Source organism: Malus sylvestris, chromosome 7, assembly GCF_916048215.2.
Source record: "Malus sylvestris chromosome 7, drMalSylv7.2, whole genome shotgun sequence".
Classification (NCBI taxonomy): domain Eukaryota; kingdom Viridiplantae; phylum Streptophyta; class Magnoliopsida; order Rosales; family Rosaceae; genus Malus; species Malus sylvestris.
The window spans coordinates 6,955,183-6,978,243 of NC_062266.1; the positions used below are offsets into that span (position 1 = coordinate 6,955,183).

At 36.0% G+C, this 23,061-nt stretch overlaps 2 protein-coding genes across 6 annotated transcripts in view; one reads left to right on the forward strand and one right to left on the reverse strand.

Moving 5' to 3' along the window:
- Positions 1–23,061, reverse strand: part of LOC126628289 (uncharacterized) — a 99,293-nt gene that overhangs the window by 65,011 nt on the left and 11,221 nt on the right. The window lies entirely within an intron of this gene.
- On the forward strand, positions 15,315–19,142 carry LOC126628280 (uncharacterized). Its single transcript, XM_050297909.1, has 2 exons — positions 15,315–15,544; positions 16,873–19,142. Exon 2 carries the CDS (start codon positions 16,941–16,943, stop codon positions 18,756–18,758), a length of 1,818 nt encoding a protein of 605 aa, XP_050153866.1. The 5' UTR covers positions 15,315–15,544; positions 16,873–16,940; the 3' UTR covers positions 18,759–19,142.

Consider the following 23,061-nt stretch of genomic DNA (forward strand, 5'->3'; position numbering starts at 1 on the left):
TACATTTGGATTTCTTAGTTCACTAAACTAACCCAAAAAATAATAGTCGCACATCAGGAAATCCAATGATGACCAAAAAACCCAAAAACAATAGTTGCACATCTGGAACCTACCCAAAAAACAATAGCTGCACATCTAGAATCTACCCAAAAAAATCCAGTGATGACCAAAAAACCCAAAACAATAGCCATCTATTTAAGCATGACTATTCCCAGTGATATTTTGATGAAGAAAAGGTTGGGAACTTGATAGCTCAGATTCTTCACAAGAAAGCCAAGGCATTGTGTTCGGCATATGCGTATTATGTGGTTCTAACTTCATTCAACAACCATAATGAGATAAATAAATATATATATATATATATATATATATATATATATATATATATATATATATGACAGATATCAAACAGAGAGTGCAAATTGCAAATAGATAACAAACCTGAATAGAATGATATGGAATTGGCATATAGGTATTATTGCCAAACATGTGAACTGTGACTTGTATATCACATTCCAATTTCAAGTTTATATTTGTCAACTAATCAAGTCTTGCTATGAAGATTAAAAAACATTCAAAAGTACTTCACTTGTGATGAATGAAAGGGTGGCAGTGGATAAGGACTAAAGACATTGATACCACCAGTATGTTGTGGAATTGTAACCTAAAACATGTCAACGATTAAACTTTAATTATATATATTAAGCACATAGGCATGACAAAGAATTAAATGAGTTTAAGTACTTGAACATACTTTTTTTTTCTTGGTAAGGCTTTTGCCAAAGCACTCCTAATTCTTTGTCTTCCTTAGTAAGACTTTTCTTTCTTCTTAAACCCTTTTGGAATGACGACATCAACATTCTCGAAGCAATTGGCCATTTGGCTATTACAGTTTGTATGCCTTTTCTCATGCACATCATCATTCACTTCTAGATGCAATAGGTCTTCAACCATTTTTGCCAATTTATTTGCTTGCTCAATCACCAGTTGGTATGCCTTTACATTTTCATATGCCCTTGTTGATAATCTAGTGAATATAGAACACAATGACCTATATCTAAAAGCTTGCTACCACTCTCAACTTTTGGTTCTTTACTCCACCTATTCATTATATATTGTTCAGGAATTTCCTTGATAAGCATGGCTTTTCAAAGGACTTTAATAGCATGACTGCATAAAATACCTTTCATCTCAAATAGTCTATAGTTGCAAGAAACAGTAGATATACCTTCCCTTTTCACCTTACGCTTCTTAGACTTATCATCTAGTTCAACCGTGTATACAAAGTCATCCCCATCAGCAACATAGTTTGTTATTTACAATTCTATAGATTCTTCAAATTGATCTTGAAACAATTTAAATATCTTTCGCGTAAACTTCTCCAGCTTGTTTCAACATTTTGATATCAAATTTGACATGTGCAATTCTGAATTGTAGGTCATACTCAGCTTCCCACTCTTTGTACCTAGTATTGGTAAGAACTCTCTCAAAGTTTGTGAAAATTTGAACAATATTGAGATCTGACTTCAAATAATTTTTCAGTCTTGCATTAAAACTTTCACTGATTTGTGTGCTTCGTATTCCTATAGACCATGCCGATCTCACATAAGCATATGCCCATTTCTTTCTAATCTTAAATGTGGTGGCCAACCAATCATTCTCATGTGCATCATACTCATCAAGCATAGAATACTAAGTAGCTACAAACTACTTTCCTCCTCAATGTGGTCAATTTTTTTTTGTCAAAGCATTGTGAACTCCTTCCTCACCTCTGAATAGAGTATTCACATTTTTACAAGCATTCTGCATCAGATGCCATAAACAAAGTCTATGCTAAGTTTGAAGCATCACTTCTAAAATAACCTTAGCCATCACAGGATCTTGATCGGTAAAAATAGTTCTTGAGCCTTGCTAGACATTGCCTTCAAAAATGTCTTAAATAACCAACTAAATGAAGCGGCGGTCTCATCATACATTAAAGCTACTCCAAATACAATGATATCCTTGTGATGATTAAAACCAACAAACATTGCAAATGGTCGATCCAATTCATTGACTTTATAAGTTGTATAAAAACTTACAACATCTTCAAAATGGCTATAATCAAATATCATTTTAGCATCTGCCCAAAACATGTTTGTTATTTGCTCCTCTTTGTCCAAGTGTAGTTCATAGAAGAATGAAGGGTTTTCCAATATTTGTTTGGAAAAGTATTGTAGCAGGACTCCAACTTCTCCATATGCCATTTTCTTTGCCTCACAGTTCCAAGATAATTTTTTTTAGGGAGACTTTGGATGCGGTCCCTAGTTATGAACAGTCTTTGATTGAAACCTTATTAGTTTTTAATTTTTGATCCAAGTCCCTGAAATTAATTGATAATTTAGTTCTATGTACGTTACTATATTTTTTAAATTAAAAATTAAAATTTATAGTTGTTTATAGTAATGAGATTTTAAATAAAAAACCATAATTTGTGGGATTAAAAATATTAAAATATAAATATACTATTGTGTGTGTGTGTGTGTGTAAACATGGGCACATTCATAAAAATAACCAAAAAATTATTGTATCAAAACATGGGTACATTCTTCAAAATGGGTACATTTAGCAAAAATAAAAATGGGTACAAATAAATAAAAAAATATGGGTACAATACAAATAAAACTTTAAAAAATATGGGCACAAAAAGAAATTAATATATGGGTACAAATTAAAACTGAAAGGAAAATTGGTACAAATTAAAAAAGGGTTGCAAATTAAAAATGGGTACAAACTAAAAATAAAAATATATGATAAAAAATTTAGCCATAAATATAAATATACTAATTGTAATATTTTTAATATTAAATGAATATATTTAGAAATAAAAAATATTTTATTATTGAAATAATTAATGATATTATTAATACAAAGGACCTTGATCAAAAATTGAAAAGTAATAAGGTTTTAATCAATAGAGTAGTAAAAATAAGGATGAAAACCTAATTACTCCTTTTTTTTATCCTACTTAATATATCCCAAAGACTCTCTTCCACCTGCTTGTTTGCTTATTAACTCATAAGCCAACCTAAATGGAATCCCAGATTCTTTAGCCAAGTCTACTTCAGTAGCTTGTGAGGCTGTCATTTTTCGTTGGGATGGTAACATATGGGCATATTCTTTCTTTACTAGGGGATGATTATTTTGTTCAACAGAAGTATAAACATAAAACTTTCACCTGCATATCCAACCTAACACCCATACGAGCACCACATCCAGTCCTTGTCTCTGCTCTTGGTCTTTTAATCATATCATTTCACTTATCTACAGCCCGAAACCCTTCTTTAGCACAAGTAAACATTCTTGAAGTGAGTTCACCAACCTTTTTATTCTTGCCACTACTTTCTCTTCGAATACTAAACCCCATAATTCCACCATACTTGTTGTAGAAATCATATGCTGCTTGTTCAGTATCAAACTCCATATTTTTTGTAGGTTTCAATTCCAAAGTACCTTCTACGTCATCATTCGGTTTATCCGTTATATCATTCACTATCTAATCCTACCACAAAAATATACCAAGATTCAGACAACTTGAGCTCAATGAAAAAAAACAAAAGCAATGCAACATTTTCTCTTTTTCAGCATAAACATGCAGCAAATCCAATCTAATTGCAAAAATATCATGAAAAGGAAATTCAATAATGGAAGCCTAACCTTTATTATTGAAGACCAGTGGCAACCCGTTGATTGACTAAAGCGAGACGATGATTTCTTTTCCTTCCGAAATTTTTAGAGGAAGGAGATGCAGGAATTGGATTTTTTTTTTTCCTTCGAAATTTTCGGAGGAAAGAGATGAGGGAATTTTGTAGGAAGTGGGAGATTAGTTTCAAAGAAGAAGTGAAAAAGCAGGGAATAGGGGAACGTGAGAGATGTAAAAGGCAAACAAAATTGCCTTGGTTTGTGTGAAATAATTTGAAAGCTTATTGGCCGTTCTTGGTTGCAGGATCAATTTGAAAGGCTGTGATCAATTGATCCTTAAGCTCCGTTGGCAACAGCTCAGGAGAGGATCTGCTTCCCATGTCCTGTGTCCCGTGATCTCTCTCTTTCATTATTTTCTTATTTTTCTTCTTCTTTCATCTTCATCATCACTCTCATTCCCACTCATCTCTCACTTTTTCTCTTCTTCTCTTGGTTGAACAACACCCACATACCACCCACATTCAAATCACTACCATCACAGGTATCTTAACACTCCGACGAGCTTTGGAAGGGGGACAAAACCACCACCAATCCTTTTTTTTCCTTTGCACAGTAGCCTTTACTGTGCAACACCTTTCTCTGGCGAAGGTAAGCCTCGAACTTGGTCCATATTGTTGTAGATCGTGTCTAGGTTCACGATTAGTAAGTTTTTAGGTGGTTTTGGTGATGTAGGAACATGGAAAACCCTCGAGGAACTCACTATTCATTTCTGGAAATTCAAAACCTTGGTCGTTTGGCCACCTTCTAGCCAATTTTTCAGCCAACTCCAATTTCCGGTGGGCTTCCTAAGGGTATGAATATCTTCTCCACATTCTTAACTACATTTTGGCTTTTGAATCACTCGATTTAGACATGTATCGAGCTCTTGAAGTTAGAGGAAAAATCTAGAAAATTTCCAGAAATCGTGGGGTGGTGAGTACAAGTGTACTAGCCGCGCATGAAGCTGTGCGTGGGGTTGTCATGGCCGGCACCATGAATTTTCAAGCGATCCATCTCATCGCGTGGTGACCCAGGCTGCCGCCCCGTGGTGACACGTAGGCGAAGTCCCTCCTTAGATTTTTCGACGTGTCGAATTCGAATTCGCCGTCTGTTCATTCGTTGGGCTTCCCTCTTCGGGAGCCTTCGTCCCGGCGTTTTTGTGCAATAAATCATGCTTACCAATATGCAACTGATTGAACATCAATCATTTTAGTAGAGTTTTAATAAATGGTCCCTATTTGTGTTTAGGTGCGTTGGTTGGAAGTGATCCCGTCCTCCCTAGTTCGATCGGCTCCCCGCTAGCAGAATATTTATGGGTGGACCCCTTCTCAAATTGCATATTTTTATAAAAATATTAGGCTTGCATTCATTCTACATTTCTTGAGTTAATTATGATTTATAATATGTTTCTACGAATTTCTAGATTTATAATTTATGGAGAATTTATGAGTTATCTAAATTGCTTTTATGAAATATTTGTAATTTATTAGTTTAAAGTTTATGAAATTTATATTCGTGGAAATCACGTTTATAGAATTGCTTATGATTTTGAATGATGAGATTTTGAATCCTAAGCTTGGTATGAGTTTTTGAAATACGTTTTATGTGCTTATCTAGTGGGTAATCATACATCACATACACACAACCTGAGTATGTATACGTCTATGGCCATAGGGCACAGTGGAGGAGCAGTGATATATTTATGACATACTTCCAGCTTCACTAGCGAAACCAATGTTGGACAACTTCACTAGCCATGACTAGTGTCGGTGTGTTATGTATATATTTCTTCTCTTGTCTAACCTAGAGTCGTACAACTTCAACTTTGGGTGATGGGACCTACCATATTTATTCACAGGTGTAACCCAGTGTCGTATAGCTTCACCTTCAGGTAACGGTTATGCCTTCGAGTGACAATGATACCCCTAGTTGACTACATTATTGTTTTGATTTACGAGAGATTCTTTGGATTTGCCTTCGGCGCACTTTCGATATCACTTTTAGAGATGATTTTATTATATACAAACATTTTTGGCATGTTAGAGTTTTTAGAAAAGCATATATGTAGTATTATATGTGTTTTCAAAACAAGGGGTTAGTATGTTAAAAAAGAAATCGATTTTCTTATTAGTACTATTATTATAACTATAGTCCACTCACCTTTTGTTTTTGCGCCCCCTTCAGGACATAGTGACGAGGACTATGACCCCAGCTTCGAGGCATTTCCCTACCAGTGATCTTGTGTCCTTTTACCAGCGTATGACTTCTTATGTGCAATTGTAATTTGTCTTTCATTTCCCTCAGCACTCTCGACTAGTAGTATGCTCTGAACATATTCTTGCATCTTTTCTTTCGGAATTGTGATTGTTGGACATCCTTTTTATTGTATGACCTTCTTTCTATTATTATTATTTCTTTATCGATTGTATGATCTTTTTAATTGTCGTTTCTCACATGACTTTTTAATTATATTTTTCATTATGTTCATGCATTTTCACATGATTATGGCTTTCGTCACTTTCGAGTGTCGGCCAGCATATGTCATCTTGGATATATGGGTTGGGATGTGTCACCATATTGCCAATTAGTTTTATAGTGAAACCTCAACTTCTTCAATTTTAAGAAAACCGGCATTTTTTTGCCTCTATTTTTAGATTAACTATTGAGAACTAATCCCACTTCTTCAATTTTAAGAAAACTGGCATTTTTTGCCTCTATTTTTAGATTATCTGTTGAGAACTAATCCCACAATGATGAGACAAAAGACCTTGCATGGTCTTATAAGTAAGTTAGGTTACTTCTCTCAATTGATTTTATAGTGAAAGCTAAATTTTCTTCGTGATCATTGCTTATTTCTTTAGTTTGTTTAATTTAAATTTATCAAGGAATGGTGTATTAGTAAACTTTTTGGGTGATGGGTGTACTGATCACATACTTGTGTGCCTTTAGAAGCCGCGTGTGCATTATTTGATAAGAGGTCTATCTATCTACAGGTTTACTCGCAACCAACCAACAAATGAAGTATTTGAGAAGAAATTTGCAGACCCAAAAAATGCATCAATTTTCTGTCCGTAACGTTGTACCGAGACTGACCCTCCGGTCACCGTCCGTTATCATAGCTACAACATTTGTTGCCATGCTACCTTTCTTTGGAGATATCATGGCATTGTTTAAAGCATTTGGATACATTCCTCTAGCTTACATTTTGCCAATGATTTTGCGCAATGTAACTTTCAAGCCTGCCAAACAAAGCCTTATATTTTGGGTTAACACCTTGACAGCAGGAGTATTCTTGTGGGATCTCAGCTGTATTAGAACTTGTTTGGATGTGCTTTTGAAATGACTGAAAACGTTTTTGATGAAAGTATTTTTAGAACCAATCATTAGTAAAAATGCAAGTTAATCTTGGAAAAACACTTAAAGTGCTTCATGGAAGAAGCACATAACTGGTGCTTCTTGCAGAAACCACTTAAAGTGTTTTTGAAACCCAAAAATATTTTTTTTAAAGCGCTTTCATTTATTTTAAAAGCACATCCAAACGAGTCATTAGTCTATTAGATAGGTTTCAACAAGTGTGTCACCACTCTTCATGCGAAGCGCGTCTATCTTCATGTTCAACTAGTCGCCTTCTTCTCTTTGGACTTAGTCTTCTTCGCCTTCTCTCTTCTCTTTTGTTCTTTCTTGCTTGTTCTTCACATTTGTTTCTCTGTCTTTCTCTCTCACTTTCCTCCCTTCTTCTTCGCATTTGTTTCTTTGTCTTTATCTCTCACTTTCCTTCTAAGAGAAATATTCACAAGTGAAAAAGAAATTATACCTAACCTTGATGATAATAACAAGTAGTATGCCCTCCTGATGTGGGCATCATCTTTCAATTCTCAAAGGTGAAAAAGAAATTTTACCTTGATAATAACAAGTAGTATGCCCCCTGATGAGAGCAATCATCTTTCAATTCTCAAATTTATTGTTTATGCAAAAATACAGACAAGCCAAAAGTACGCATATAGTATTTAAATTTAATAAATTAATAGATTTTCGTTCTATTTTTGGATTATTATATTAACACCCTTAATATTGTGAAGACACCTCACATATTTAATACACTCCACATTTGTTTTTTCAATTAAAAATTATCTTAATATACCTTACATACTTCCCTATAATCCCATTACACTCCACATTCTCTACATACACCGTATATTTTTTTACATACACCACACATTTTCTATACATCTCAAGATCAAAATTATTTAAAATTGTTGATTAGCGGCAGTAGTGGCAGGATCCAGGAAGAGAAAGAGATAATTATACACCTCAAAGTGAAAATTATTCAAAATTGTTGATTAGTAGCAGTAGTGGCAAAATCATTTAATGTCTAGCAAACTGATATTATAAAACTTCAGTTTAATAACATAGAAAAAGGGAAAGGGGTTGGGTAAGAAGGGATGGGCATATACGATAGTGCAGGGGAGGTTTTCAAAGGTGGGGGTGTGTTGGATAATGAAGAGGCATGATCCAGGCAGAGAAAGAGAATGCTCGATTCAGTGGGGTTGTCGATACGCAACAAAAGTAAGCTTAAATAATTATCTTTGTCGTTGAAATCACTAAAATAATTAAAAATATGAAGTCTTACTTCATGTTAAGTTTCCGAAACATCGATTTCGTGTTCTATTCGTTTAAAATAATTTTTTCAATCTACATGTTTGTAATTTCATTAGTTAGGGTTTTGTTCAACAATGAGGGTGTGAGGGGTTTTGATAGTTGAAAAAGATAAATAATACATTAAAAGTGATTTGGGAGGTAGAATTAAAAAAAAATGAAAAATTACACAGAGTATATTTTTAATACTTAATTTTATATTAAGATAACACTTTTAAAACATTTCAATGAGAGACAAAATTAATACATGTGGAAGCTAACATCATTGATTTTTTTTTCTCTAGAGTTTAAGTTACGAACATACCCTTAGAGTGGTAAGGGCTTTTCCCACTGTGCTCCTTTCTCTCTCTTTCTCTTTTCACACTTCTACCTCCTTCACCAGATTTGGTTGGCTGAACAAAGGAAAGATCAGATAGAGAAACAAGTTTTTGTCTTGGGAGATCAGAAGCAAGTTGAGCAGCCACAAGCAATAGATCTCCGCTGAGCATGCAATGGAAGTAAGGAATTCTCTGAAACGAAACTTCTAGGGTTCCCAAAACAAAGTTTGCCATTTTTGCTCAAATGTATGTCAACCTATATATAAAGACAAAATTTCACTATATTTCTATGAACTCTACTAGTTTTTAAACATATCAATGAGAGACAAAAACATGAAAATAACTAAAGCTCAGCTCAAAAACATAGAAATAATTTTTTAAAATACCAACTATACCCCTAAGGCTTTAAGGTTGTTAATAGAACACAACCCTCACAACTCTAACAAAATGAAAATGTGCCTTAAGATCAACCCATCCTCGATTATTTATGCAGAATCAGTTTTGAAACTATATGCAAAATCAATGTGTATCCTTTATTAGTAGAATCAGTTAAACTCGTACTCGACCATTTTTTGCAGAATCAGTTCAATCTGTCTTCGACTATTTTTGCATAATTAGTTCAACCTGTCTTCGACCATTTTTGCAGAATCAATTCAAACCGTCATAAACAATTTTTTCATAATCAGTTTAGCCCGTCCTCGGACATTTTTGCAAAATCAGTTCAAACTGTCTTCAATATTTTGCAGAATCAGTTCAACCCATAACTATAAAATTACATGAATGGTTCAATTTACCCGTTATTTAGAGCAAGTGGTTAAAGAGTGTTTGGTTTTTTTATTTTTTATTTTTTTCCTACTAAGGCTCTTTAACTAGTTAAGTGCTTTATAAAGAGGGAATTGACTTCAACTTGTGTATGCATATATCATTCCTTCCCCATAAAAAAATAACAATTTCTCTATTACGGAATGAAGATGTGAAGAACCTATTGTTAGGAATGTCGGTACTACAAGATAGAGAATGCACAAGGTAAAGTAGAAAATGGACACTAAGAATTTATGTGGTTCGGCAATTTATGCCTACGTCCACGAAATAAGGATCAATCTTCACTATATGAAAAAGATGAGTACAACAAGAATAGTCTTACCAAGCCAAAGACAATGCTTGATGGTTACAAGAAAGTATGACACACACTTTCTATCACTCTAAACTTCACTCACATACAATGTGTAGTGGAACACTCTCACTCTCAAACTTGAAGTGGAACAACTCTTATAACTCTCACTCTTGGAGTGGAACACTCTTACTTCGGTTTTTCACACACACACACCATGATACATACATGCACCCCTATTTATAATTGAGTTTTGCCGACTTGCCCACCGACTTAGGCTTGCATGACAGCCACAATATTAGCTAGAACTTTCTAGCTTATGCATGCACTCCACCGATATGTATATTTGAACCAGATTTTTCTAGTTCCTTGGCATTTGATAAGATGCTAGAATTTTCTAGCATCCATCCTTTATGATGGGCTGATCCTTTAATGTCTTTCATCATGGGCTGGACCCATGGTATACCAACACCTATACATCAAATTTTAAAATTCAATCAATTCAACCTTCAAAAAAGAAAAATCTGGAGGTCCTTAGAGTTGATGGAGTGATTGTTTACATAATGTGGAGAGCAGAAGCTCTTCTTATTCTCTTCGAATGAGGTTGTCCATGTCTTTTCATTTACTCTCTGCTTGTTTGCGTCTTGTGCTCTAAAAAATGGAGCAATCTTTTTGTCCTGGGTCGTAACCAAAACAAAGCATCTTCACCATTTCTATTTCTCTGCATTTTTTTTAATGTGAGCCTAAGGGCATAAATTGCCTTTCACCTATTTTTTGTCTGCCACCGAAAGCAATAAGGGCTGATTTGGTATTACTGTGTTTTGAAAAAAATATGTTTCTATTGTACTGTAAAAATAAGCAGCTGTAAAATAAAGCAACTGTGAAATAAAGCAGCAAAGTGTTTGGTAAACTTTTTTGTAAAAGTACTTTTGGAAAAAAAATAGTATTATAGTGTTTGGTAAATTTTTATGTAAAACAGATGTGAAAAAAAAGCTGATTTTTCAAAGCTAGGTTTTGCAGCTTTGTATTTTTGGCTTTTTTTTTCACCAAAAACTGTGGAAAAAAAAGCTTAAACTGAATGTTTACCAAACACAAAAAAACTCACAGTTTTTTTTTATATCCACTTTTTTTCATAATCACCTCAGTACCAAGCCTAAATGGGCTCTTGAACTTGGCAACAAATTCAACAATTAGACAAACAAACATACAAATGCATACATACATGCATACAAAAGAAAGGATTACTGAGGAACAAGGAAGCAGTAGAAAGAATTGAGGAGGAAGAGGAAGGCGGCTCCAGCCTCCAAGCTCTGATCATGTTTGCAAATTGAAAGTGAATCAAGAGAAAATTTTAATGGTAACCAAGCTCTTTCCTTTTTCTTGTCACTAATCAAATCCGTCGCGGCTTGCTTTTCGACTTCGATTACAGCTTCAAGTTGGGCAAGGTGGGATACAAGTGAACTCGATCAATACCCTCCGGAGAATTGTAGGCCCTTGTCAGCAAAGAATTGTAGGCGTTTGGGTATTTTTGTAATTTACACTCTAGGAAAAAATGTCAAAGATGTCATTTATTAACTTTTGTTTCTCTTTTGAAATGTTTAAAAAGTATTGTCTCAATAAAAAAATTAAATATTAAAAGTATCATCTATGTGGGATGCTAATTAAAAAATCTCTATTTTTTCTCTTCCTACAATCTCGATTTACAGTATTTGAATTGAATAAATTAATAGGCACAAATAAATAAACAAGTGAAGAAAGAGAAATCAGAAAGAAATTTCAGAAAATCTCCCCTTGTAGAGAGCTGTGGGTGAGGGTTTCTGTCATATTACTCGTGCAATGGTTGCTTGAGTTGATCTCTAGTATTTATGAGTCATCTCTCTTGTTTCAGAGTGTTATTTGATATTCAGAATAATACTTGGGTGTATTGAGATGAGCATCGGTTGTTCTTAGGAGAGTCTCGAGTAATGAGAATTAGAAAAATGGTAGTGTTATTTATACACTATTTTTTACTATTCACACACATCTCTCAATTTTCAATCATAAGGTTGAAGAATTGAAAAAAATCAATGTCCAAAAATTAACAAGGGTGTGGAGAAGTAGGGTGCAAATCAGGCAAGTTAGATGGTCAACCCAACCCTAACCCAACATTCCTAATTCGGTTGAGTTGGGTTCGGCTCATGTGGGTTTATTCGAGTTCAAGTTATATAGCTTATATAATATGAAGTGTGACTGGTAATCTGTGCATGAGCAATCCGACTAGAAATCGAGTTGGGTTTGGGTTGACATGAATGAGCAAAGCATAAACCCAACTCAACCCAGTAAAAAATTGGATTGGGGTCAAGTTGGGTTTCGGCGAATTTTTATTTCATACTAACTCGCTCGGTTGGGTTTAAAATCAAATTTTGCATGAACAGATTCAATTTGAGCCAACCTAAGTTGCATCCCTAGTGAAAAGTAATACGGATGTGTGAAACCATTATTTTTACCAAAAAAAAAAAAAAAAAAAAAGAAACAGAGTTCGAATGCAATACGATCAATTCAGCCTTTTCACACTACGAAAATGATAAAGTTCTAGAAAACAAAGAAAATACCACCATTAATTTGGCGTATTATACACATTGGTCAGTAAAAAATGAATTAAAAAGTCGTAATATCAACTTTACCTAATTAAGTTGTGTTCACACACTAACGATCCAAACAAAGGTGTCCAAAATTGACAACCCATTTAAAAAATACACACAAAAAAGAGCTGCAGCTTAATTAGGGTTTTGGATAAGGGATTTGGATCTGCTCCGAATTTTAGTGTCTAAATTTTAAAGATCAAGCAATTTAGGCCATACAAATCGAATTCAACGGTTTTCATTAACTTTTTTCGTTGACCGACCTTACATAAACTAATGATTTGCTTTCTTTTCTGCACAAATATGCAGCCTGAATTACTTGGTCCCTAAACTCTTTTCGTTGAGAAAACCTTGGGCTACGCTTCCCAGTGACGTCGACTTTCTTGATTCCCAGATCACTGTTCGGATCGATTTGGCGGCTTTTGACGCATATGGAGTCTTGGACTTTGCAATTTGCTTTGCTTTGCATGTCGGCCCCTCCCCCCGAACAGTGTGACCCGACCCGTTTGGCATATAAACCGCAAAAGGCTTGGGGTAAGAGGTGAAGTGGATTGTTTCCGCGTGGTCGCCATTAATGATCGTGATGGATCTCTCACTTTCAGGATCTTGCATTTCAGCCCTTGGTCTTCCTTGTATTTATAGTTTGTCATTTAATTGCTACCTTTTTTTTTTAAGGATCTATGAAGTCCTTTTTTATATGAGGATTGATCTTTCTTGTGTTTTGGATGTAAGAATTATTTAAATTTGATACCTTAATCTATCGTAATATTAATCTGAGAGCTCATATAAAAAAAAGACTTAACAGGTCCTCAAATGAGGACCTTAGGAGAGCATTTATATACGCCATAAACTAATAAATAAATAAAAAAATCTGTTAATTGATATCCAACCAAAAAAATTCATTTTGATATGCCATTTAATTTATCTTTTGTTTTTTTTCACAAGCGATATTTTATACTAACAAGAGAAGAGAGAGTTTGAATTCAGAACTTAGTGGGTTAAAAATGAAGATTTTAACCACAGGCAATCCGCTACTTGCAATCACTTTTTTGTTATAAAGGAGTGTTTTTAACATTCGTTTTTTTTAAGAGATGTTAAGAAATCACATAGGACATGCAAGTTGAACGTGGTCCTACATATCTTACCAACAAAAAACCACGCGGGCAATCCATATAGTATGAACAAGAGGCTACACATGCCAATAGAAACATCACACAAATCAATAGGAAAAATAACACTCGCAAGGACTGAACCTTGCAGGCTAGACAACTACATTAATAAGTGCCACGAGAAAAAGACCACACACGCTTTGATGATCTTACAGTTACTAGCAAAGGAATTACAAGGTATAACACTTGCAACGCTCCATTGGGGAATGCACATATTCCACGCCTTGTAAATAATAATTATTCTAGTAACGTTCTAAGATTTCTTTGGTGTACTATAGGTGCCAACTGCTTTTACAAAGATTTTCATGTTGTTCCCAACTCGCATAACCATCTCTCCCTTGCACAGTGTTCTACTCTTCACTAATCCCCGCAAAAGAATTGTAGACACGTTAACTAGCACCTAAATCAATATCTAGGCTGAAGAGATAACTGTGAAAGCACTGTCTATGATTGAAATTGTCCCTCCAAAAGTTATGTTCATCATGCTCGCAAGACGCACTCTGTATTTCCTCTTCCTATGGTCATTCTTTCCGCAATGAAAGCATGTCCCACTTTGTATTTCCTCTTCCAATTTCCACAATGAAAGCATGTCCATTTGGAGTATCTTGCTTTTTTCTTGACAACCTTTTCCTTACGATCGCAATCTTGCTCGCATTGTTTCTTTTGAAACCTTGTTCAAAATCAACACATACGTTAACCAACTTAGGAAGAGTATGGTTGTATCTATTCACCTTGTGGTTTACTACAAATTTGGTGAAGTCATCTGAGAGATGCGAGGAAAAAGTCCTGGGCCAATTTTTCAATGATCAGAGTTCCTAAACTCTCAAGATTTCTAAAGATCTCGATCATCATAAATCCATGTTGTTGGACTGATGCCCCTTTAGACATTTTGGTCTTTAATAGACTACACACATTTGAGAAACGTAGGTTACTAGGCTTTGCTTCCGGCAATTTAGGCAAGTTATCAACCATGGCATCGAACCCTAAGGTCAACCGTACGTGACCCTTCAGTCTCAAGTCATCTGACCAAGATACTGCTCGAAGAAAAATATTCGCCTAGTAAAACTATACATCTCATGACAACCAAAATACATGCAGATTGTACAATGTGCTACATTGTTTCTTACATAATACCCCAAAGAAGAATACAAAATTATATTGAGACCCTTACATCGATTCCAAAGCAAAGCTTGCACCAACGTCCTGTCACAGTAGTACACTGTCTCTAAGATCTTCCTCGAGTAATTTTGAAATACGCAATCATTTCACGACGATTTTTATCGATAAAAATTTGACGTTATGTCATGGATAAATTAGAAAAACTAAAATAGTTGAAAATGAGTACATTTGCGGCTTGATCATGAATCATGCAAATCAAGATGGATTGGATTCTGTTTGAAAATGAGTAATTTTGACATCATTACTATTTGAGTCTTGACTTGTTTGATTGGATTCTGTTGAATGTTAGTGGAAATTTACCTCGATGATGACTTGCGAATCAAGATAAAGAAATCTCCACTGGAATGAGACTCGGTCTCTGAGTTCCATATTGGGTTTTGTAAAAAGATAAGGGTCAAATTTAGCAAGACACAAGAAGTTGTGGGTAGGTAGGTGAAAAAGATGAAGAGTAGAGGGGTAGAAATGCAAAATAGGAAGAAAATTAGTGATGACTAATGAGAAGAGAAGATATAATATGTAACCTTTAATATCACTCGTTTTCGCTCTTTCTACATTTTCAGCTTCTCTTCCAGTCCATGTGGGCTGCGGCTTAAATTCTTCTCACTGCAGCTTCCCCGCTACTTCCTCTTTCTCTTTCTCTTTCTTGACTTCTCCTTCTTCTTCTTCTCTCTCTCTCTCTCTCTCTCTCTCTCTCTCTCTAAGTTGTAATTTCTAATATCTAATTTTTGGTTAGAAAGATTCTTTGGTTAGTCGTTCATCTTCGTATAATTGGTGAGTTCTAATACATATTTTAATTTTTTTGTGTGCATATGATCATACTCTTTTTATTGTTTTACTTTTATTAAAATGTTGAGTCAGAATTTGGGAAATATAATTGTCTGAATCTGGGTTTTAGTTTTTTTTTATACTTTGCAGTGAGTGTGAATTTGCAGAATTATACAAAAAGACTGTTAAATTAAATCAGCAAATCTGGCTTTAATTTTTGTTGTTTGAATTTTCTATTTGTGCTAGTAGAAATAGTAATAATAATCTTGTTCATATTGCTAAGAAATTTTGTGGGGTTTTAATAAATGGATCTTGAAATTTTGTACTCATTGGTGTATTGGGTTTTTAGGTTTTCTGTGATTTGCATGTGTAGCCTTGGGGAATATTCTTCTGAATATTTTTGGTAAAATCTTTATTTTAATTTTTGGTTTGTTATGTGAATAATTCTGAGATTAGTAGTTGAGAGAAGTCTTTGGGTTTTTCATTCATGCATCGGCTAAGCAGATTTTATTCTTATGAAATCTGATTGAACCGGTTTTGCTGAGTAGAGTAGTTTTATCCTTTTGACTTGTTGTGAATTTTGGCTTGTTGTGAATTTTGGATGGATGAAATTCTTGAAATCCTAGTGTTCTGTTTCTTCCGTAAAATTGAGATTTTTCGGTCGAAGTTCCAAGCAGTCTAGGAGAGTATTATGGTAATTTTCTTTATGGTAGGTTGTTTATTCAAGTTTATGTCATGAAGTGGGGTAAGTCTTCAATAGTTGGGACTAGCCAGTAGTATGGCTTTCAATCCATTAGATTGGCAAGTAAGCAAAAATAGTATTTCTTCGGTTCAATCCTGACTGTTCATGCCACTTAGTACTACGGTCTAGTAGTATTCCTCTTCACTTGCTTGGAAGTGAGAGGTCTTAGGTTCGATTCTCGCCAAAGGCGAATTTGAACCGCATTATTGCTAGTCCATTATGAGGCTAAGCTCACCCCCCCTCTCTTAGTGTAGATAATATCATTTGTTCATAAAAAAAAAAACTTGACCATTCATTTCTCGTACTACTAAGTAGTCTGGACTAAAAAAAAGGTCGTACCCAGTGCACAAGGCTCCCGCTTTACGCAGGGTCTGGGAGAGGTGAATGTCGGCTAGCCTTACCCCATTTATGGAGAGGCTGCTTCCAAGTCTCGAACCCGAGACCTACCGCTCATGGGCGAAGGCACTTGCCATCGCACCAAGTGCGACCTCTATACTAAGTAGTCTGGACTATTGAAGAAAAATTGCATGCAGTTTAGTATGTGTACTTTTTTAGTTTATGTAGTTGACCGTAGTTTGGTTGTTTTATACAGGATCAAGAAACATGATTCTGGGTTCGGCTTAGAGATCATATATCAAAATCTTTTTCTAGGTGGAAGAGATGGTTGCAGAATCATGGTTTCGCAGTCTCTGGAAGACTAAAAAGAAGCATGAGGCTGGTTCTGAGAAAGCAGTGATTGGAGTTTTGGCCTTTGAAGTCGCAAGCTTGATGTCTAAGCTGGTCCATCTATGGCAATTTCTAAGCGATAAACAGGTTGCTAGGCTTAGAGAAGAAATCACAAATTCAGTGGGCATAAAAAAGCTTGTGTCAGAGGATGACGATTTCATTGTAGGGTTAATATGCGCTGAATTGTTTGAGAATATGGTCCATGTGGCAAAATCTGTCGCTAGGCTTGCGAAGAATTGTACGGATCCTGCTTTGAAGAGTTTCGAGAATGCGTTTACTGATTGGATAAATCATGATGTTGACCATTATGGATGGGAATTTTCTTTCAAGCGGATGCAACGGAAAGCTAAGAAGATGGAGAAGTTCGTTTCAATAAATGTAAATTTATATGAAGAATTGGAAGTGCTTACAGAGCTTGAACAGACTTTGAGGAGAATGAAAGGAACCGATGAGTTAGATGGGTTAAATTTGCTCGAGTTTCAGAAGAAGGTAGTGTGGAAGCGGCAAATGGTGAAGAATTTGAAAGATATCTCTCTGTGGAACAGGACTTATGATTACATAGTCCTCCTTTTAGCAAGAGCACTCTTCACAATGTTTAGTAGGATCAAGCATGTCTTTGGAATTCAACAAATGGCAGACGCTGGTCATACCAAGGATTCTGGAATTATTAATTCTGATCACATTAATCGTAGCAATTCAGTTTCTGCACTAGTGCCATCTTCAGCACGTCCATCTGAGAATGGTCTTCCAAGATTTGCTTCAGGGCCTCTTGGAATGTTTCGTAACATATCAGGGCCAATTTCGGAAACAAAGAAAATGAACAATTTCTATTCCGGTCCCCTTGGTGGCTCAACTGCAAAGTCCGGTCCTATTTCAGGAAAGAATAGAGATGTCAACTTTTACTCGGGCCCTCTTGAAAGGTCAACAACAAAATCAGGCCCAATTGCTGCAACAAATCGAACCATCAGGAAGTTGTGGAAGTCTCGTGATCATTCACTCCCTAATCATGGGAAGAAACCACATACAAAGTCGAATAGGTTGACTCAAGTTGGACCTTTCAGAGGATGCATGATAGGTGCAAACAATTCACCTGTCGCCAACGGCTACTCAAATTCAGATGGTATTCGTTCATCAATTCTCAATGTAGCCAGAGATACCAACGGCGCCGTTCTAGCCTCTGGCAACAAAATTCATCCTGGCTCATCAATCTTTAGTTCCAAGGGCAGGTTGTTGGATGCTCCACCTGAAACCCTTGGTGCTGCTGCCTTAGCACTGCACTATGCTAATGTTATTATCGTTATTGAGAAGTTAGTCGCATCTCCTCACTTGATTGGTCTTGATGCAAGAGATGACCTGTACAATATGTTGCCTGCAAGCCTCAGAGCTACATTAAGGGCCAGGCTAAAGCCTTACAGTAAGAGCTTGAGTTCATCCGTTTACGATACAGTTCTTGCAGGAGAGTGGAACGAGGCAATGGCAGGAATATTAGAGTGGTTGGCACCTCTAGCTCATAATATGATTAGATGGCAATCCGAGAGGAGCTTTGAACAGCACAACTTGCTTTCCAGGACACATGTGCTTCTGGTACAAACCCTTTACTTTGCGAATCAGCAAAAGATCGAAGCAACAATTACAGAGCTGCTTGTTGGGTTGAATTATGTCTGGAGGTTTGGCAGAGAAGTCAATGCAAAAGTTCTATTAGAGAGTGCAAGCAGTACGATGTATGATGAATTTTTGGATGTTGATGGGTAGTATGATTTCCAGATCATGGAAACTACCACGTTGATTCAGCGACTAACCACGTTAAGCAAATGCTTTTACCTGGCTAGTCAATGAGATTCCGGAATGCTGTTTGGACAGATTGATCAATGCGTGGTCCTGGAGGGACGGCCACTACTTTCAATATAGATTGTATTAGAAGGCATCCTTGATAAGATAAAAGATACAGACAGAGCTTGCAAATATTCGTTCTTTTGGTGAGATTTCTAGCCAGTGGAATATGGCTCTTCTATTCTTCTTGCTTCACACAGCGTGGTTTCCCATATTTAATTAAGCTGTGTATATTTATCAGCTATACGTTTTTTTTTTTTTAAATAATGTTTGTATATCTAGCAATGGCATAAAGGGTTTTCTCCATGTTCCTTTTTTAGCGAATGGGGGCGTTTGTTTGCCCTCACTAACTGGAATAGACTGGACTAACTATTAGCCCAGTCCGGTGTTTGTTATCATCCGGGACTAGTGTTAATGAGACTAGCCCGGACTCGCCTAAACTAAAGGTTCTTAGCGAGTCCCCGAAAACTATGGGAATAGCTAAGACCTCCCCCTGCTTTCTGTTACACTCTCTCTTTCCTCTCTCCTCGCCTTGAACTCAAACCCTGTTGGAAATGTGCCCTAAAACCAATCATATGATGATACTTTACGGACATTTCACATGTTAAACTAATGTAGTTTAAATTATAAAGGGCAAAGATTATTGTTTAAGCTGTCTTATATAAATGTTATATGTTTAAACGATAAGTCCAAGGAATATGTGATTGGAAGAATATGATTTAAAGAAGTTAGATTCATGAGACCATTCTTTCGTAGACACATCCTAAACGTTCCTGATCATAGGATTGCCAATTGGGCATTGACAGTCCGTTAAGATCAGTACGTGCTGTGTCTTCTCTCAGGGAGAGTGACTAGTCTCGAGTCATTGGTGTGTGTGACATCAAGATAAGTACGTAGGTGCTCAATAGAGAATGAGTTCACTGAACACGATCAACGAAGAGTTCTCATATTCATGTCACATGAGAACTCATGGTTGGGATAATGCAAAGTAGTCCTTTGACCTGAGGCATCACAGTTGTCTTGTGGTTAAGTCATTGATCTTTGATTATGTCAAAGTTACCCCATCCGCGGGTGTCCACGGCATCGTTGGGGTTAAGCCACTTAGCCATGGAGGCAAGTGAATGCGCAACAAGGGATCTCTAACCTTCAAACCGTTTGGGGGAGAATACTCTATGATATGATTTAGAATCTCTGGCCAGAGTATGAATGATATTTAGGAAGGCGTTCCAAATCACATTCAAGGTAATCATATAAGCACACGAATCACATTGGATAGTAGACATGAATAAACTATCAAACCAAACAATGTGGTCAAGAGTATTGTATTAAAGAAAGACCGTATTGCATTTGTAATCCTAAACTGAATAGGTTCTCCACCTCTTCTGATTAGCTTGGGTAACCATGATATGCTGCTAGGTGTCACTCATGGTTTGTGGAAGCCCTAAACGTGTATAATCACTAAAGAGAGAATTGAAAGTAAGTTTCAATTCACAATCGATGTGAAATGGTTTTAATCGCCCATTGCCTCGCTAAAAGGAACCTAATGGATCGTACACCGTGTAAGGTGGAGATTGAAGAAACAATGGAGATGAGTAAGAATAATTAAATGGTTTAATTATTTATGGCAAGGATTAATTAATATGTTAATTAATCAAACGAATAAGTTCGTTATAGACCTCAGGATAGTTTTGGACCTTAAGGCCCAATGGGCTTCGAAAGTCAAGCCCATTGACTTAAGTTGTATGACAACTTAATGAATAATGATTCACAAAGGCCCAATTAGCCCAATAATATCCCAATGGCCGGCCATTTAGTTTTGGAGTGGGTTTTGGACTTATTTACAAGTTTGCCACTCCAATGAATTAATGTATAAATATGACTTTATAGCCAAAATTCATTAAGGGTTTTTCTTTTGGAGAAAATTGGAGAGAACATGTCTCTCCCTTTCTCTCTAAAGAGGCCGGCCTCCTTGGAGGGTGTAGCTAGCAATCCTACTACTCCAAGGTCACTCATTTCTTCTCCAATCTAACCTTGGTGAAGATACTTAGAGGTTCTCAATTTTGGGAACTTGGAGAAACCTATTCTTCCATCCAAATCCATAGATTTTAGATGCAAGGAATGAAGGCCCTCTCTTTGGGTGATTAGCCTTTGCTTATGCAAAGAGGAATCTACAAAGGTATATATTTCTCAACTCACTTTGATTTGAGTTGAGTCTTGGTTCACCAATCTACTAGGCTGTGAATTTCATGGGTAATGTTTTGTTTTTGAATGCATGCAAGCATGATTCCGCCTTTTAATTGTTAAATGCATGCTATAGATGTTATTCAAATGAACATGTTTTCACAAAATCATCCTTCAAACCCAAAATCAGGCAGATTCGTCACTCACTACGCCGTGCATCTCGTGTTTATCATTGATCTCGCAGTCAAGAGGCAACAATTCTTCTCTGCTCAGATCCTCGGCTTGCTTGACCTCCACTCGACCGTGCCTTCATCTGCCACAAAATCGTCGCCAAATTCCATGACGCCCACCAAAACTCAGATACAAATCTGCCAAAACCCAGAAAACAAAAATCAATTACAAAACCCATATTATATTATTCAAAAATGCTTGAGTTGTGAAAAGGGTGGAGTTAGATGATAATAGTGAAAAGGAATGAAGTTTGATGGTCTGCAATTTCAACATCCAAAAGATGATGGAGTTTGACAATGAAGGGGAAAGTAGAGTGAGAGTGAGAGGGAGTTGGAGGGGCAGGAGAAAAAGATGGAGAGCTTTCGGGAGTGGGAGAGTTTCCTAGAAAAGGGAAGAAAAAAATGTAAAAGATAAGATTTAATTATTATTTTTATTATTTTAGTTATTTAGTCCGATACTGTATTAAATGTTTCACTAAGTTAATCCAGCTTAGTATAGTCTAAACTAGTCTAACTTAGTCCCTGCAACTAGTCTAGTCCAAGACAGTTCGGTGCAACAAACGCATTCTAGTGTTACCAGGTCCTCACATCTTCAGTAAGCTTTACCTTGTTTTGGTCAGATTTCCGAGGGTGTTTCGACAAGTGGTTTAGTTAGTATGCAACATGTTTTACAAGCGGGTTTTGGCAGGGTGGGAAGGTTAGGGTTAAACCATTGCAAATGTTTGAGCATTTTTATCTGTTCTTACTAGCAGCGCTGTGTGTGCCTGCAAATTAGGTTTCAAAAGATTTGCAGGCTAAGTTACGAGCTGCAGACATGCACTTGGCGTGCTCGACTCGTAAAGCTTATGGCCATAACGCATTTTTCATGAGACAGCTTGAGCTTGATTCTATACAGTTGATGAGAGAATGAAATCCTTTGTCCAGTCTAATTCGTGTCGATCGCTCAACAAATATGTTTAGGTGGATATTGATTTGGCTTTTGCTCCTCATCAGTGTCCTGTTTTATGCTTTTTGTTTTTTTGTTTTTTTTGAGCAAGCAAGCAATATAGAATGATGCTTTCTTCTTAATGAAAATCTGGAACCTCCAAAAGCAATATATATTCAATTTCATGGCCAAATAATTTACGATTTACACAAAACGGGTTTTTTCCGAAAAATACTTTCTTAAAACAAGTTTATTGTCAAGTGACGTTCTAGTCCAATAATGTAATGTCTTTAGAGGTATTAACATTGTATCATTGAAATAGAGGTGATGGTACGGAAATTTTACTTTTTTTTTTTGGAAAATTTTAATTAATGTAATAAATAGGCAAAAGTTATAGAGATAACCTTTGCTATGGACATGAGCGAAGCATGTGCAAAATATCACATTTTCGTAACTATAACATAAAAGGATTGCAGGTAAAAAGAGAAAGTGAGGGATACTGATATTATTGCTTTCACTATAACACAAAAGGATTGCAGGTAGAAAGAGAAAGTGAGGGATACTGATATTATTACTTCCAGTTCTTTTCTTTTACAATGTGTATTGTGACCAAACACGGAGTGCTCTTTATATAGAGCAACATCCGTAACAAACCAAACAAATGAAATGATTGCTACTTTTGAAAACATTACACAACAACAAATACATCACTATTTTCAAGTCTTCTTCACTGTGGGCATTAATTCTCACAATTTTACAACAATTAATGAATTAAATCCAAATTATTTTTATTTTACTATTTGACCCTTATGAATAAAATGGTCTCCTAGAATATGTACCAACGCAAACCCAGCAGGGCCACCACTGCGAGAGAGAATTTTTTTCAAGC